This window comes from Rhinolophus sinicus, chromosome 5 (genome assembly GCF_057876585.1).
Source record: "Rhinolophus sinicus isolate RSI-liver-muscle chromosome 5, RSI-T2T, whole genome shotgun sequence".
In the NCBI taxonomy this organism is placed as follows: Eukaryota; Metazoa; Chordata; class Mammalia; order Chiroptera; family Rhinolophidae; genus Rhinolophus; species Rhinolophus sinicus.
In genome coordinates, this window is record NC_142505.1 from 110,364,382 (window position 1) to 110,381,969 (window position 17,588).

Here is a 17,588-nt window from a genome sequence, read left to right on the forward strand (position 1 = left end):
TCTAGGAAATCTATTTTCTGCTCTATCCAGTATTTGCTATTATAGGAAAGTGCGTTTTCCAACATTTTGCATGGAATAAGGTGTGTCTGTGGCTTTGTTTGTACGTGGCTGCTTGCCCGCCCCTTAAGTTCTGGGTAGAATCTGTGACCTGTTTTTGGCTCCAGCATTTGCCTGAGCCCATCTTTGCAGTCTGATCACCGCGTGTCATGCTGGCAAGTGCTTCATTGGAAGACTGAAATACAGGGGGCTGTGGGGCCTTATGGAGTGTGACGCTGCAGAGGAGGGTGAATCAGACGCCTCAGCACAAGCCCAGCACAAGTTCTGTGAGGCTGGGGTCCAGGAGCAGAGACACAGTGCTTGGGGGGCGTCTCAGCCGGAGCTGGCTAGAGGAGAATCGGGTAAGGTCCAACCTTGGGCCTCCACTCAGCAAAACGAATGCCGGATGGAAGGTGTACGTAGCATGTAAATAGAGAAGTAGGTGTCGGACACATCCATGCACACACATTTCTGCCACTGGTTTGCAGTGCTCTGGGAACTCGGTGTAAAAGCAGCACCGAGGGCCGGCCCGGTGGCTCAGGCGGTTAGAACTCCATGCTCCTAACTCTAAAGGCTGCCGGTTCGATTCCCACATGGGCCAGTTCAATTCCTCGAGTCCCACAAGGGATGGTGGGCTCCGCCCCCTGCAACTAAGATTGAACACGGCACCTTGAGCTGAGCTGCCGCTGAGCTCCCGGATGGCTCAGTTGGTTGGAGCACATCCTCTCAACCACAAGATTGCCAGTTCGATTCCTTGAGTCCCGCAAGGGATGGTGGGCAGCGCCCCCTGCAACTAAGATTGAACACGGCACCTTGAGCTGAGCTGCCTCCTGGATGGCTCAGTTGGTGGGAGTACGTCCTCTCAACCACAAGGTTGCCAGTTCAATTCCTCGACTCCTGCAAGGGATGGTGGGCAGCGCCCCCTGCAACTAAAATTGAACACGGCACCTTGAGCTGAGCTGCCGCTGAGCTCCCGGATGGCTCAGTTGGTTGGAATGCGTCCTCTCAACCACAAGGTTGCCGGCTCAACTCCCGCAAAGGATGGTGGGCTGTGCCCCCTGCAACTAGAAAACGGCAACTGGACCTGGAGCTGAGCTGCGCCCTCCACAACTAAGACTGAAAGAACAACTTGAAGCTGAACAGAACCCTCCACAACTAAGATTGAAAGGACAACAATTTGACTTGGAGAAAAGTCCTAGAAGAGCACACTGTTCCCCAATAAAGTCCTGTTCCCCTTCCCCAATTAAAAAAAAAAAAAAAGCACCCAGCTTGGTCTGCAAAGAGCATGTCAGCCTCCTTAAAAACTGGTATCTGAGTTACCCCCGGGGGGGGGGGGTAGTCAGAATCCGAATCCCTGGTTCCTTTTAGCACTGCTGTGGGGTTTAGAGCACGAGTAATGGGCACGAGCAGTAAGTCCACGGTTCCTGGCTTGGGTGCCAGCTAATGGCCTGTGGCCAGCATGTTCCATTAATATCCTGGGAGCCCAGCCTCCCAGAGTGAAGGCTCCACTAGAGGTGGCTGCCTGAGGGATCTGCGGGAAGTCTCCACGGTGCCGTGTCCTTTCTGAATAGGGTGAGGGGTGTCCCTGAGCTGTTTGCTAATTAAGCCCCAGAAAGCCTGGGATTCAAAGGACAGGGCCCGAGGTGTGCCAAGACCTCGGGCTGCCAGTCAGGGAGCCTGTGTGGTTGCTTTCTCCTCCCAGGCACCCAGGGAGGGCGGTGTGGCAGGGGCGTGTGTGCCCCAAGGCGCTGCTCCTGCTGACGCACACAAATTTTAAATTGCATATATATTTTATGTTTTCTGAGTTCACATCAGCGTCTATGTTGCCCCATTTTGAATCATCCAATGCATGTAACCTGACTTCCAGCTACTTTGTTTGCGAGTCATCAGTGATATAAAACTCCATCTAGGATATGCTGTCTTAGGAAGCGTGTCTTCCCAAGTACCGAGGACGGTACACGTCAGGTTCTGCTGGGGCCCGCCCTGGGTGTGTGTGTCCCGACTGTACAGTTAGCACTGCGGCATTTATACGTGGTTTTCCAAAGGGTGAGTCACAGTGACACCCAACGTGAGGTGAGTCTGAAACTCTAGTCCTGGAGAAAGGGCGAACGCAGTTCCGTTTTTCAGCTGATTCTGGCCCATAGTCTCCATCAGCATTGCTTCTGGCTTCCAGGCCTCTCTCCCAACTGTGGCTGTCACCTGAGAGCCGTGGTACGAGGCACTGTGCGAGGACTCGCGTGGAAGGCAGCGCCCTCTTTCCCAAGGGATCACTGTGGAGAAACCCTGCTCTTGTATTTGAACTGTCCCAGAGTGAAGCAAAGGCCTGGCTCCCCCCTCCCATGCCTCCATCCTGTTCCCAGCCCCTGAAACACCCCTGACTTGAGGCTTCGGCGCCCCCACTCCCACCCTCCCTCCCACCTCACCAGGATCCTGCCCCTCAGACCACTTCCTTCACATGTAACACATTATTTCAAAAATAGAAAAGTAGAGAGCAGTCACACGTCATCCACCATCCCTTTACCTAGAAATCCCACTGTGGATATTCGGTTAATGTTGCAGACGCCTCTGTTTGAGTTTACATACAGGTGGAAGAGAGGAGGTAAATACTACCAGAAATAATTGTATGACGATGTGAAAAGAGACAAGTACATGCTATTTCGATTTTAAATATTACATTTAATCTCACTTGAACGTAACAGAAGAGAGGGGAGCCTGGAGGGATTTCCGACAGCTGTGCTCGCAGTTTCCACCGCAAGTTTGTGTTGCTGGTTCCCACTCAAGTCCTACAGCACAAGGGCCTGTGCTGAGATGTCTTCTGTCCCCTCAGTGGTTCTGACGAGCTGAGTGGTCTGTCTGCCGTCAGCTGTGTCTCTTAGACCCTCTGTCTCCTGTGTCCTGTTTTCATGGTACTGGGACTGCAGACGGTCGTCTCACTGCCCCGTCAGACTCCCTGAGTTCAGCTCCCGCTGGTTTGTGATGCTCATTGCTGGTCCCAAGACCTAGCACAGTGCCTGGTACACGGCAGGTGCTCAGTAACTGTGCAGAATGGATAAATGAAGGGCTGAGTGTTCACCTCTCTCCATCAGAGCTTGTCCCTTGTGTCGTCACTCCTCTGCTGGACCATGAGCTCCTAGAAGAAAGTGGTCATGTGAGTCACCTGTATGCTTCCATAGCAAACAGTCTCCGGCTCACAGAAAGCGTGTGATACATGTTGAGCAAAGGCTTCCACCAGCCTCTCAAGGTAGGCTCCCGGAGGCGGCCTTGGCACCGCTTTCTCCCCTCCCCACCGTCTTCCCAGCAAATTAGGAACCAAGTTCTGTCTATTCTGTCTCAGTAGCGTCCTCAGCATCTGAGTTCTTCCCATCTCTCCATTTGTCAGGTTTAGGACTGGCTGGAGTACAAGAACACCCCAAATAACAGTAACCCAGACTAGTTAGAGATTTCCAAAGTCCCGAGGGAAACAGTATGGCAAAGGCACGGTGCTCCCACAGTTTTCAAAGGCTTGTGCTCTTACTGTTCCATTCTTCTGAACAAGGCTTCATGGTACAGAATGGCTGCTGAGCTCCAGTCACAACATGCACATTCCAGCCAGCAGGAAGGGATGGGGGGTGGATGTCCCCTCACCTGAGGACACTTCCTCTTGTATCCCATTGGTTAGAACGTAGTCACTTGCACATCCAGCTGCAAGGGAGCGTAAAAATGTTGCCTTTTATTCTAGGTGGCCATAGACTCGATAAAAGTGGGAGGTTCTGCGACTAAGGAAGAAGAGGAGATAGGTCCAGTGGGCCGACCAGCACTCTCCCTGTTTGTTTCTCATTCCCCTCCTGGCAGCCCTGACTCCAGAGGCAGGCCTTTCGGTCCTTGCTTCCCACCCTGCTGCTGTGGTCCTTGCTTAAGAACCACTGTAACCTGAGCACACACCTTCTCCCCTTGCTCAGCAAACTCATAGGTTCCACATAGCACTTGGATTTCCTGCGCGCCCCAGCTTGGCCCCTGGCCTGCCCTGACCCCAGCCGTCCCCTCCAGCACACACAGCCTGACCAGCGACCACCAACCACTGCAGCCCTTTCCAGAAACACCAGGCCTTCCCCACCTCCAGCTGGCCCCTTGCACAAGCTGTTCCCCTGCCAGGAATGTCCTTTCAGCAAGCCAGCCCACATGGCCTCACTACTGAAAAGCTCTGGGATCAGCCCTTCTTTTCTTTGTGTGCTCACAAAATGAGTTCATTTCGTCTTTTTTAACATTTACTGCACGTCTGCTGTGTACCAGGCACTGAGGGCGAAGGCATTTGTGCATGATGGTCCCAAGGTTTATGTCATCTATTTGTGAGTCCGTCTCCCCCCTAGGCTGAGCTCCTGCAGACGAGTGAATTCCTTCACCCACGGAAACATCCACCTGCCAGGTGGGGGGGACCCCAGGGGGCCTCGGCCTGAGTGCTCCCTGCCAAGGTGGCAAGGGTCTAGGCAGGAGAGGCCCAGGGGCACCAAGCACCGGGGGGCAGTGGCCAGGGGCTCAGGAACACGCTGTCCCTGCCCCCCAGAGGAGGGAAATCGGGGCTGGGACTGAGCGGGTGGGGCGGTGGGGTCTTCCTGTCCGACCATTAGTCCCCACCCCCAGGGATGGCACGGAGTCTGGGGCCCACAGGTCTCAGGAGGGAAGGAGAGGCCGTGTGGGGGGTTTGCACATTCCGCTGAGGCGTCTGGTTCACCCTGGCAGCAGTGGGAACAGGGAAGGCTGCTGGCAGGAGAAGAGTAGGATCAGATTGGCGTTTCAGAGGTGGAAGGACCCACTGGCAGCTGGGGGGGAGGAGTGGCTGGTGCCCATGGCTCACAGGCCAGTGAAGAGCCCTGTGAGTGCTGCCTGTCCCCTGGTGCCCACTGGAGCCCAGTGGAGCCAGCCCCCTGCCAGCCACCCAGCAGCTAATAGAACGCTCAAGGCACCCCAGGGCCCTGGAAGGGGGGGCCGGCCAGCTCCTGGCCACGAGAAGGAGAGCAGCCTCGGGTGGGGGGCATCCCCACTCATCCCTCCTCAGTGAGCCCAGTGCATTCTGGGGCCCCTGGTGAAGCAGGAAGGTGGAGGGCGTCTGCAGAGCCGAGTGTGCCCACAGAGCTGGGACCTCAGCCCTGGGCAGACGGGGAGGTAGCATGGTGGGTCTTCTGCTCCCCCATGCCCCCCGCCAACTCTGCAGAGCCATCTGGGCTATCTGGGGAGGAAAGGGTCCCTGGGCTGAGGGCCCCAGCCAGCCCATCCTGGCCGGTGAGCTGGGGCAAGCCTCAGTTTCCCCATCTGTAAACAAGGGAGTGATGATGGCTGTGTCTGGGTGACTGTGAGCTGGTAGCTATGGCGGGCCTCTCCCAGCCAGGGGAACTCTGTAAGAGAGTTCTAGAAACACCCATGGAGCACCCACCAAGGGCCCTGCCGTGATAGCACCGTCATGGCTTGGCTTCCGGAAGTCTCCACTTTGCTTCTTTCCTGACCCCTGCCTGCCCATCACCTCTGGGAGAGACTGGGTGGAGAGGGCAGATGTGGGTGAACTTGGACTTGGTCCTGAGGCCCTGGGAGCCTGGGAGGGGCCAGCAGAGGAATGGCAGGTCAGGTTCCCTTGCAGAGACCAAGGAGCTGAGGAGAAACTCACGGCTGAGGACGCAGCCCTTCATGCCCATGCTCCTGGCAACCTTGAGGAGGGTGGGATGACATTTCCCTCAGGAGCCAAGGGGAGCGAGCAGTAGGAATCCGGGGATTCCTGGGAGAGGCAGCCCATCCTGGGGAGGGAGACGCTGGCTTATCCTGCCTCCCTGGACCCCCCACCCCTACACACACACCTGTGAAGCTGCCTGTGTGAGGTTTATCCGAGCCCAGTTTTGAGTCTGAGAACCCAGGGCCCCCACATGGGGAGGCAGTGATCGGCCTCTACCCAGGCAAGGTGGAGACATTGTGGCTGTGGGGTGAGTGACAGCCCCCCAAGGGGACTTGGGCAGGCTACATGGGGACAAGTTACAGGACGGGCAGGAAGCTGGCTTACAGCTGTGAACACCCCCTTCCCAGCATAGTCCTGGCACCTACCATGGAGGGAAGTATGACTCCTCCCTCTGCAGACGGGGAGACCGGGGCTTGGAAAGCTGCCTGGTCCAGGGTCTCTACTCTGGGAAAGGCAGCCCAAGCCCAGAGCAGCTGGCAGGGTAGAGGAGAGGAAGTGAGGGTCTGTCCCTGCCGTGCCCAGGCCTGCTTCTGAAGGTCGAAGAAAGGTGGCTTCTCTCCCCAGGTGCAGGGGCAGCGCGACTGGCAGTCCATCCTCCAACAGCTGCCCCACGGGCCTTTGTCACCAACACGGATGGGCCCTGAGGATGCCAGGAGGTCTGCAGCCTCTGTGCCCCCGTCTCCCAGCTGCCCACCTCCAGCCCCTCCCCTGTGCCCACCAGGGAGGAAGGGGATTGACTGGCTGACCAAAGAACATCCTTTGAAAGCCCAGAACGTTAAGAAATCTTTCCCCATTCTGGAAGTCTGCTGAATCAGGATTGTCACAGCCACAGCCCTGTATCCACACCTCCCTGTATCCGTGCCTTTTTCCATCCCACCCGCTGTCTCTGCGCTTGCCCATGACGGCTTTGGCCAATGGAGCAGTAGTAAGTGGAACACAAGACCACAAGCTGCCACATGACTGCAGGCGCATGCGTGACTCCAGGAGACGGCGGACTCTGGGCATGAAAGGGCACTGTGGCCCCCTGGAGGGAGCCAAAAGTCTGAGGGCATTCCCCAAGACATGCCTCGCTTCTGAAACCAACCGCCAGTTTGGAGAGTTCCCAAAACCACCCTTAGTTTTGATAATTTGCTAGAAGGACTCAACTCACTGAAAGCTGATATAGTCACAGCTATGGTGTATTACAGCAAAGGATACAGATTAAAATCAGCCAAAGGAAAAGATGCAGGGGCAGAGTCTCAGGGGGTCCAAATGAGAAGGATGTGTGATGCTCTGGCATTGATGTGTGACAAAATGCATGGAATGTCACCAACCGGATTTTCACTCCAGCTTGGGTGTCCACGGTTTTTATCGGGATTCCATTCTGTACGCACAATTGATTGATTCGTCGATGGCCCCCGTGGTTACTAGCCAACTAATGTCATGTGACCCAGAGCACCCATCCTAAATCCCATAGCTGGTCTCTGGTGTGGCCAGCCCCATGCCAACAAAGACGTGCCTATCGGATGCGACATAGCTCTCCTCCCTGAGGCTGACTGCAAAGACCACATGCTCACCACACAGTGCCCCATGGTGCTTGCTGTGAGGGCGACGCTGTCCAGCCTCCCAGCTCGGGACCCTGGACGAGTCTGTAAAGTAAGGGTAGTGATGGTTCCCTTCGGGGCTGTAAGATCAGCCTGGAGTCTGGTGTGTTTGTGCAAATGTCTGTGCTCATACACAGTCTCTGCCCTTGGGTAAGAACTGAACAGGGCTTCCTGCTTTCCCGACGAGTCAGGACTGTGGTTTGGAGCCTCTGTGTCCCCAGCTGTAAAATGGGGAAGCTGGGCTAAGTGAGCCCTAAGATCCCCGAAGGTAGTATGCGTTCCCAAAGAGCTTGTAATTGGTGGGCAAAGCCTGAGCTGCGCCCCAGGTCCCATCACTTTTGGCATAATGCTCATCACAGTGAAACCTAGCTGCTAAGTTGGGCTGGGCAGATGGGCAGGGACGAGGGCAAAACTGCCCCACATGGGGGCAGGGTGTCTCTGTGATTCCTTTTTATCTAGTGCCAATCTCCTTTCGTTTCAGCCTTGGCTCTACCTCCCTCAAGGCTCGTATTGATCTGCACTGGGCTGGGACCCAGAGACCAGTCTTATCAGTATTGTGTGTCAAGTAAGAGTAAGGAGGTTCTGAGCGAGAGCGTTTGCTTGTGTGCTGGGACTTACAACAGTATCCTTGGTCACTCAGAGGCCATCCCCGCTGATTTGCCGTTTCCAGGGGCTCTCTGGAGAAGCGGGTCTACTTGCTAGGTGACTCCAAGAAAGTGAGGCTGCTCACATCGCATTCTGGCTGGCTCTGGGTTTGGCGTGCTCTGTGGACCTCTTGGGCACCACGCTGGCTGGCATCTCTCCCAGCCTCCGGAGCCACAGGGCCAATTTCACTGTGGCCAGCTGGAAAGCAGTGCGTCGTGGTTTTCCTGTGGCCAGGACCCACGAGCCAGGTGTCAGTGGTGAGCAGGCACTGGGCTGGCTGGCTGTGCAGCCACATCTCAGCGGGCGTCAGGGAAACCCGGCCTCCAGCTTTCTCATGAGCTCTATCTCCATGGAAAATATGAACCTCTTTGGATGGGATCCAAACACAGGGGATTCCATTGTTCTGGCTTCCGCCCCAGCGTCTGGGGACCCAGCCCCTGCCTGGCTTTTCTCCAGGTGCCCGGAGGTCTTGGGGCAACCATGCAGGGGCCTCAACCCAGCCACCTTCCTGGCCTGGGAGATGGACCCTGGGGAGTGACTGGCCTGGCCTGCCCTCCCCCTCCATTCCAGATGCTTCTACCAGATGCTTCCAAGGAACTCAGAGCTCAGTGCTGAGACTTTCTCATCCCTGCACTTCACTCACTTCATTGCAGGGAGACAGGGAGGAAGACACAGAGGGAGGCCGTTCACATGTAGTCATATTTTGAGCGTATGGAGTAATGCACGTAACTATTGTAACCATTTGTAAGTGTACAATTCAGTGGCATTTAGCACATTCACGATGACTGTGCTGCCCTCATCGCTATCTCATCACCCAGAACAGAAACCCCATACTCGCTAAGCAGTCTCCCCACTCCCCTCCCCCAGCCCCGGGCTACCACTCATCTACTTCCTGTCTCTAAGGCTTTGCCTGTTCTAGCCACTTCATATTCGTGGAATCAAACGATATGTGGCTTTCTGTGTCTGCTTCTCTCACTCAGCATCGTGCTTTTGAGGCTCATCCATGTTGTAGCACCTGTCAGTGCACACTCCTTTTCACAGCTGAGTAATATTGCACCGTGTGGCTGGACCATCGTTTGTTTCTCTGTTCATCAGCGGAGGGACGCTCGGCTTGTCTCCACCTTTGGGTTAGTGTGAATAGTACAGCTGTGTCATGTTATTTTAAATCCTCACATTCCTGTGAGCTAAGTGTGACTCTCACTGTAAGCCATGATAAGGGTAAAGCTCACAGACGACCTGTGATGGATATGGGACAGTTAATGTGAAAGGAAAAGAAAGGGGAAGATCTGGGTAGAGCGAGGATGCTGCCCACAGATGGAGTGGCCACACGCCTTGGCTTTCCACACACAGCCTTGACCACACGACGCCCCAGGAGGTGGGACAATTTTCAGGCCCATTTAAAATAAAGGGAACTGAGACCCATCTGTTTGTCACTTGAATGTGTGGATTAGGGGCAAGTTTCTCCATTTCTGAGCCTTAATCCCTCTCCAAACTTCTGTGATGTGGGAACCCGGCTGGGGGCTGGAGGAGATTGTGGGGATGGGGCATTCAAGAGGCACCTGGCTCAGGGCTCTCAGCTGGTGACAGCTAGGGTCGGCCTTCCTGCCCTCGAAGGCCAGCAGCACTGGGACCTGCCAGTCCTCCATGGTAGAGGGGGTAGGATGCTGAAGTTCCTATCACAGCCTGGGGCTGCCTCCTCAGCCAGGAGAGGATGAGCCGTTTCCCCATCACCCCCTCCTCCTGAGTCACCCCCTGAGTCACAGAAGGCATATCCCTTGGTGCCCTGGCCAGTAGTCAGCCTTGCAGACAAGTCCTGACTTCTTGGGCCACTGGTGCCCTATTTCTGGTCATCCTCTCTGGCCAACAGCATGAGGCTAGAACCTGGTTCCCAGCTTGGGTGGTGATCTCATGCCTCCTGAGTGATGGCAGGACCTGGGCCTCAGTTGCTCCATCTGTAGAGCCTCCAACCAAAGTGGTGACGAGCCAGAGCCAAGAGGACGCACCTGCTGACCCTGGGGTGCAGAGAGGGGTGCACCAGGAGCCAACCACTTACAGCCTCCTGTGTTTTTGGGTTCCCAGCTCCACTTTAACAGGCACGAAGATGCCCCATTAGAAAGTGTGGCTGTGTGGCTCCACAGCCTGTACTCAGCCCTCCCTGGCAGTTGCCGTAATTTCCAGGCCTGAGAATGCCAGGACAGGCCACTGTTTTTCTCTTAGGTCTTGACAAAAGACACAACCTTCCCCAAAAGGATTGAATCTACCCTCCTGTCCCCTTACACGCTCGTACTGGGTCATACTTTGCTGTTTACAGCACGTCACACTCATGGTATCAATACTTCCATTTTACAGACGAGGACAATGCACAGAGAGGTTAAGTAACTTGCTCAAGATCACACAGCGCTAGATAACCAAGCCAGGCTCTTAATCCAGTTCATCCTTATTTTATAGTCAGGCCACTCGGTCCCTTGCTGGACGCCATGGCCAGCCGTGCCCCTCCAGGCCGACCCCAGCAGAAGCTCTATGAACGTGCAATGGTCGAACCAACGAGAGAGGGCCCGAGTGAAGCGCAGCCAGACATGCAGCCAGCGTTCCGGACCCCGTCCCCATTTGCTGATGGGGAGACCACAGTCGGGTGCGTCGAGTGAACGACCCCCGACGGCCGGGCTAGCGGGTCTTAAGTTCCTCCCCCGCCAGGTGCCCTTCGGCCGGAGGTTGGAGTCCCAGGCGGGCGGAGCCTCTCCCAGCGCGCCAATGGCGACGGGGGAGCGGGGTCGGAGCTGGAGGGGGGCGGGGCCTCCGGGCGGCGGGCCAATGGTAGCACGGAGGCGGGGCGGCGGGCGGCGGGCGGGGGCGCGCGGATGCGGTGGCGGCGGCGAACAAAGAGGCGGCGGGCGCGGGCGGCCGAGCGGAGCCGAGCGCAGCCGAGCCGGGCCGAGCCGGGCCGGGCCGGGCCCAGGAGCGCGCAGGCTATGCGGGCGTCCAGGCCGGGGTCGGCCGGCCCCTGAACACGGCGCCCAGTGCAGTGAGGAGCCCCGCCGCGGCCGCGCGCCCGAGGGCCGGCCCGCCATGGCCGGGGTCAGCTACGCGGCGCCCTGGTGGGTGAACCTCCTGCACCGGCTGCCGCACTTGGACCTGCGCTGGGAGACCACCAGCAGCCAGTTCCGGCCCGAGGACACCGACTACCAGCAGGTGACGCGGGCCCTGGGTCAGGGGTCAGGGCCCCGGGTCACGGCCCCCTCCCTCTCGAGGGTCTCCTCCTGGGTCATGAGTCTCTGTTTCCAGAGTCTGTGGACCCCCCACTCCCCTATCAGAGGTCCGCCGCCCCTGCAGATTCTAGCCTTCTCTTCCGGTGTCACCAAGGCCCTGTTTTCTGGGATTCCGTGGAGCCGCCTCCCCCCCTCCGTGGAGCCCCCCTCGCCAGCTGCCAGCTCCCGCCCAGGCCCCTGTCCATCACGGAGGGGCTATTGCCTGGCACAGCCGCCTACCCATAGGACCCCACGGCTCTGAGACCTGCTGGGCAGCGGGGCTGTGGAATGTGCGTTCGATCGGTGCAGTGTAGGCTGTGGTGACACCTGGCCTGCCAGGAGTGGCTGCCAGTAGCCCCTGAGGCAGGAGGCCTGGCCACAGACACGCAAGATGGGCCTCAGTCTGGAAGGCTTGAAAGGGGCTGAGCCAGGGGGTGGCAGGGCCCTTTGCAGCCCTCTCCCCAAGTGACCAGGCTCTCCCACTGGAGCCCTCAGCTTGGGGTCATGCCAAACCCCAGTGCCCCCCCTGTTGCTGAGCCACTGCCTTTTGAATGTGGGGCAAAGGACCAGGCTGTGGGCATTTCCTTCCTGCGTGGGGATTCAGAATCCAGCGGCCTCGTGACCTGGGTGCCTGGTCACTCGGAACATCTCTGGGCGTCTATCTGGCAATCATTGCAGAGCCCCGGGATGGGGTAGGAAGGACTTTGCTTGTCAGGATTGCCTGGGAATCCGGTGTTCTGTGGACTGTGTCACACATGGCCTCCCTTATCTGTGGAGGAGGAATGGAAGCAGGCGGTGAGGATGCCATGCCGTGGACGCCCCAGCTCTGCAGGGAAGCCCCAGGCTCCCAGCCTCGGTGCTCATGGGCTACCTGCTCCCCAAGCCTTGCTAACCTGTGTCTGAGAAAATTAGAAAGGGGTCAAGAGATTGGCCCAGGTGTGCCCAGAGATAGCAGGATTTTATAAAACCTAACACCCACGTTCTGGAAGCCCAGCCCTGGGGGGTGACCAGTGTGGGGCAGCACTTCTATGCTGCCCAGAAGCGTGGTGTGCTGGCTCTGCCATGTCTGTCCCCTGGGGCTCTGCATCCACAGTCCAGGAAGCTGGCCTTTACTTGAGGAAGTTCCCTGCCACTTCTCAGGGAACAGATTCAGGGTGTCTGTGACCCACACAGAGCGTTCCTGCTGTCCCGTGGGCTGCCACCTGCCCATGCTGCCAACCATGCTTGGACTGGCTGCCTCTCTCCTGCCCTCTGTGGTGCCTGTCCTCCCATGGGTCCCCCAGCTGGGATTCCAGGACATGTGGTGGAGAGTGAAGCCCAGACCTCCCTCAGCACAGCCTGGCCTCCTGAAGGGCCCTTGCCCCTGGGAGGACCCCGGTTTCTGCCCGCCGCCTCCATGAGCACTGTTCCCTCCTCCGCTGTGGGAAGGCTCTGACTCACTCTCTCTCCTGCCTCCCTCCGAGGAGCAGACTTAGCCACTGAATAATTCACGGTGTGGAAACCAGCCTGTCTCCATCCCCCGCCACCTCTCCTCCTGGCTGCAGGCTGTGGGGTGAGCCAGACCTGGGCATGCGTCCTGCCTCTGCCCTCTGTGCTGGTGCTTTGGGGCAGACCTCGACCTCGCTGAGCTTTCATTGCCTTATGCCGGAACCTGGTTAGGCGCGACTTCTCTGCGGGGTCTTGATGAGGATGGAGGGCTCCAGGCTCCTGCTCCATGTGGGTGTACAGCAGAGGGAGCTCCCTTCCTGGCGGGGTGGGTGATGGGCTGGCGTGGGCCGTGGCCTAGGGCCCCTTCCTGCCGCCCCCGGTGGAGCATTCGTAGCTGTGGGGAGGCTGCAGCCCCCGCCCTGCTGGGTGGTGGGCTCATTCTCCTGACCAGGGCCCCCCACTGGCCTGGGAGCCTGTCTGTGTCCAGCCCCAAGTTGGGCAGCAGGGTCTGAAACACCCCTCCCGCCATGTGGACTAGGCCCAGCTGGGGTGGGGGCTTCTACCTCCTGTGCAGTCCAGGGGAAAGCTGGGGCAGGAGTGGGGGCACATGTGGCAGAGGAGACCAGCCTTTGTCCTTCTTTGCAATGTCCTGCCCCCACCACCCACTGTTGAGAGCCCTGGTGAAACCCACTGGAAGCCCCGTGGCTGGCCCTGTTTTGGGGTGCTGTGTGGGGACCTCTGTCACTAGCCCTTTCTCACACAAGCCTGGGAGGTAAGGACGACTGTCTCTATCCTACAGATTAGCAAACTGGGGATCAGAGTCACACAGTAGGAGGTGGTCGGGCCTCGTCCCCTGTCAGCCCGGGGGTGGGGTGGTCGGAGGCTTCCTAGCCCCCCCTCCCAGCCGGTCCCCTGCAGAGGATGTGACTGCAGGATTAGGAGCAGATGGGACTGTTCTGAGGGCTCCTGGAGGCTGGCTGGTCTGACAGGGGGCTTTGGAGCCTCTGCAAGAGCGAAGGTGGGATTTCATTTCCTAAAGGAAATTTCTCTTGGAACTGAGGGTCTCAGGCTCCCAGCTTCCCAAGGCCTCCATTGTAGAGAGGAGGCCTCCCTGGCCATGGCACCCATCTCTTGGTGGGGGGCCCGTGATGTTTGCTGAATGGACAGACTGGGAGGGGGTGCACTGCAGGTTCTGTGGGGCTGATGGCATCTGTGTGGGAGGGGCTGGAAGGAAGTAGGGGGCTTCTGCAGGCTGCCCAGGCTGCTCTGCCCTCCACCTGCATGCCAAGAGGGGCTGTTGGTCTGGCTCCCCTGGGGCTGGGCCATTGCCAGCATGCTTGGAGCTTCCTGAACACAGAGCACCTGAGGGGGGGGGGGGTCTCTGGTTTTATGGGGGAGGGATTGCAGGCCCAAAGAGGGGAGGAGACTCCCTGGTGGTTGACAGCTGAGCTGGTGGGCTGGGCCTGGTGACTGGGGACCTGAGGTGGTCTGAGGCCAATCTGTGCTCCACAGGGACTGTTGGGCGTGACCTGGCTGTGGGCGGAGGTCCCAGAGCCTTCTCTTCAGGCTGGAGTGTGGGTGCTTGAGAGCGGAGTGCCGGGCCTGGACCCTAGCTGTTGTCTGCTACCTGTGTGACCTTGGGTGGGTCCATCTTCCTCTCTGGGCTTCACTTGGGGGATCTACTCCCTCTACCCCTACCAGCCCTTCATGACTCCCCCGTTTCAAGGCTCCCCACAGCCCAGCAGAGGTCATACTTTCTCTGCCCTCAGTCTCTCTCATTCTTGCTCAGTGTCTCCACCAGTTCAGGGGTTCTGGATGCTGCAAGCTGATGGAGGAAAACAGTGATGGCCTGGTGTAGTGCTGTGCTGGGGTCGGCACAGGGCCTGTGGGAGCCCAGTGGTCAGGGAAGGCTTTCTGGAGGAGATGCTACTTGCCCTCCATGGATGCTGCAAGCCAGGCTATGAGTGCCCAGAGGGCAGAGACCTGCCTAGAGCCTGGCATGCACTGAGCACACTTGCCCACCTTCCACATCAGATGCATTTGCTTCAGGTTTGCCCAGTATGTGCACCCATTTCCCATTAGAGCCCTGAGTGCTTGAATGTTTCCAGTAAGACCCTAAAGATAAGACTGAGGTAGCCGTGCAGAGACCTTGGGGAAGAGGGTTACTGGCAGCGCGAATAGCATGTGCAAAGGCCCTGAGGCAGAGAGAAGCCTGAGCCTGGGCCCAAAATAAGGGAGTCCTTCTGGTCTGAACATGCTGCCTTGGGAGGAGGTGAGCACTTTGTGCCTGGAGATATGCAAGCCCAGACTGGATAGCCACTTAGAAGGGATTTGAGACCACTTAGGGGTCTCCTGGCAGACACCACAGCACCTTAGTTGAATGTGACTCCAGCGACATCAGCCATGCGCCTGACTGCAGGCTGGTGGCCGAGCAGCCATGTCCTGTGGGAGAGGCTGGCCCTGTTGTCATCCTTATCACTAATCGGAAGGAAATTTGCTGTGGTTAAAAATCAGCGTTTATTGCCTCTCTTCTAGTTTACAAACGTAATGCATATTCATGGATCATTTGAGAAACCGGAAAGATCTGAAGACAGAAAGACAGCCCCTCCGGCTGGAGTTTGTCCATGCACTTACACTTGTGTGGGAATGTCACTTTAAAACTAGAATTGCACCATGTGCCCTTTTTGTCACCTGCTTTTAAACATCACATGTTTGGGACTGTGCCCATGGTCCTTGGTTCTTGACGCTTGCATTGCATCCCATGGTAGCAGTCTGCATTCTGAGGCTGCAAGTGACAGAAAGGTGCCAAACGTGGCAGAGCGCACCAAGGAGCTAGGGAGAAGGTTCTAAAGCACCTCCTGTCTGGACAGAGCTCATGAACTTGGCTTTGGGGTGCAGGGCCAGTGCTTGGGTGGGCGAGCAGGGAAGTCCCTGCTCGGCCAGATCATCTCTGGCTGTTTCCCTCTTGGCTAGTGTCAAAGTCCCAGGGAAGAATCCGATTGGCTGAGCTGGGGTCATGCACCTGCCTTTGGCCAGGGGCGGGCTGGGCTATTGGTCGCCACTAACACCAAGTCTACACCCACTGCAGGGTCGGTGTTGGGGCCAAACTCTGGTGTCTTCTATGTGGAGTTGGTGCAGAGTCTGTGTCACCAGATTCTTCTGTTAGGCCTTTTGGTGGCTCCTGGTTTTCGAGGATGTGAGGATGCAATGACAAGCTCTGTCCTCAACACTGTACTTCGCTGCCTAGGGGACATGCAGGAAAGGGACCTCAGCTGTTTTGTCCCTGGCCAGGGGCCCTTGGTCAGGCTCTGGACAGGTTACTCTGTGGCTCTGACCCCCAGGCCACAGCCATTCTGCCAGAGAGGCTCATGCTGTTTGTTTCATAAGCATTTTTCTGGAGAGCCACATAGTGGGCCTGGGGGTGGCACTGTCACCCCTACAGAAGTGAAACAGGCCACTGGCCAGCAGCCTCAGTGAGTGGGGGACACACACAAGCTCCTGCGCCAGCCCTCACGCCCCTCCCCGTGTACACAGCCCGGAGCAGTTTCGGAGTCTGGGGAAAGGCACCCAGGGTCTTGGGACTAGACCTCTGCCCCCCAAAGGCAGCTCTGCTGAGTCCTCAGCTGGAGAAGAGGAACTGAATCTGCAGATGGGGCCCATGTGGCCCCCAAGCATTGGGCACGTGACAGAGGGTGGGCAGTAGGTGTGGCAGGACCCCAAAAGCACCTGGTTGTGCTGTGCCTGCCTCCTGGGTCTGCAGGGAGCCGCCCTTAGGCCTGTGCTGGGCCGGGACACACACAGCCCTCAAGTGTCTCAGGGCTTCCACGGTTCTGGGGAAGGCGAGGACCCTCAGTGTAGTGAGGCTCTGATGGGCACACACTGGGCACTGTCACCCAGAGCAGGGAGCCACTCAGCAGCTGGAGGCAGGGGCCACTTACCAGACGGCGTCCTGAGGAGCGGCCCACAAGTGGCTGGGCTCCCTGCTAGACAGGATGACAGATGCCAGCAACATTGGGTTGCTGCCTGCCCAGCAGGACTCCCGGGGGATCCCCAGCACAGTGGCCATCTGCTGAGGCAGTGGCTGTCCTTGCCGTGGAGGGGGCTGCGAGGGCTGCAGTGGGCTGAGGGCAGGGCCAGGCCTCCAGCCCAATGCCAGAGGCAGAATGGGACTGCACTCAGTGCCAACTGACCAGGAGGCCGCTTTGTTCTCATCCAGAGCCGGGGGAAGGGGCCTGGGTGTGGGGTGTGCCCTCGGGGAGCAGGGCCAGGTGGGGCTGAGCAGTGTCCTGGGCCAGGTTGGGCCAGCCACGGCGTACCAGTGTCGCAGGTGGGCTGTGGGAGAGGGGCTGCATGGCCCCTGGTGAACCTCCCTTTCTGCCGCCCCTGCCTGAGGCCTGGCTTTTTGTGTGTCCAGACGGCTCATGCACACACGCGTATGAACACACACCTGGAATCAGCTCATGCACACATACAGGCCCGCCACCGTCTGCCCTCAGTTGGCATGCCCCTCCCCTCCCTGGAGAAGGCTGGCGGAGGCCTGGGTCTCCACAGGAGGGGCGGGTGGGCTGGGAGGGGTAGGCACCCGTGGTGGCTGGGCCGGTCCTATGTTGGCTGAGGGCGTGGGGTGAGGCCAGGCTGCCCAAAGCCTGAGTGACCACTTCTGCCTCAGAGGGGTGGTTGCCACGGTGCCACCCGCCCAGCTGCCTGTTCAGGCCCTACGCACCCGTCCAGGCCAGGTTCTTGACTATCCTGAGGGACTCTCCAAAAGATCTGGCCCTCGGTCCAGGCCTGGTCCAACCCCGGGCACATATCCCTGGTTGAAGCAAGTCCTGAGGATGTGACCAGGCCCGTCTGGTGGCCTCTGGCTGGGTCTGGGGCCTGGGTTCCCAAGGGTGACTGGTGGAGAGCAGTGGATTTTCCTGGGTGTCAGGCTGGGAGGTGTGTTAGAGCAGC

General features: G+C 58.2%; 1 protein-coding gene across 2 annotated transcripts in view; it reads left to right on the forward strand.

Moving 5' to 3' along the window:
- The first annotated feature begins 10,813 nt into the window (after positions 1-10,813).
- Positions 10,814-17,588, forward strand: part of TTYH3 (tweety family member 3) — a 28,339-nt gene continuing 21,564 nt past the window's right edge. The window contains exon 1 of one of the 2 annotated variants that reach the window (XM_019757542.3): positions 10,814-11,151. In XM_019757542.3, the coding sequence (XP_019613101.3) occupies positions 11,029-11,151 (123 nt within the window). In that variant the 5' untranslated portion in view covers positions 10,814-11,028. The remainder of the gene's footprint in view (positions 11,152-17,588) is intronic. The other variant, XM_019757543.3, reaches the window with a different exon arrangement.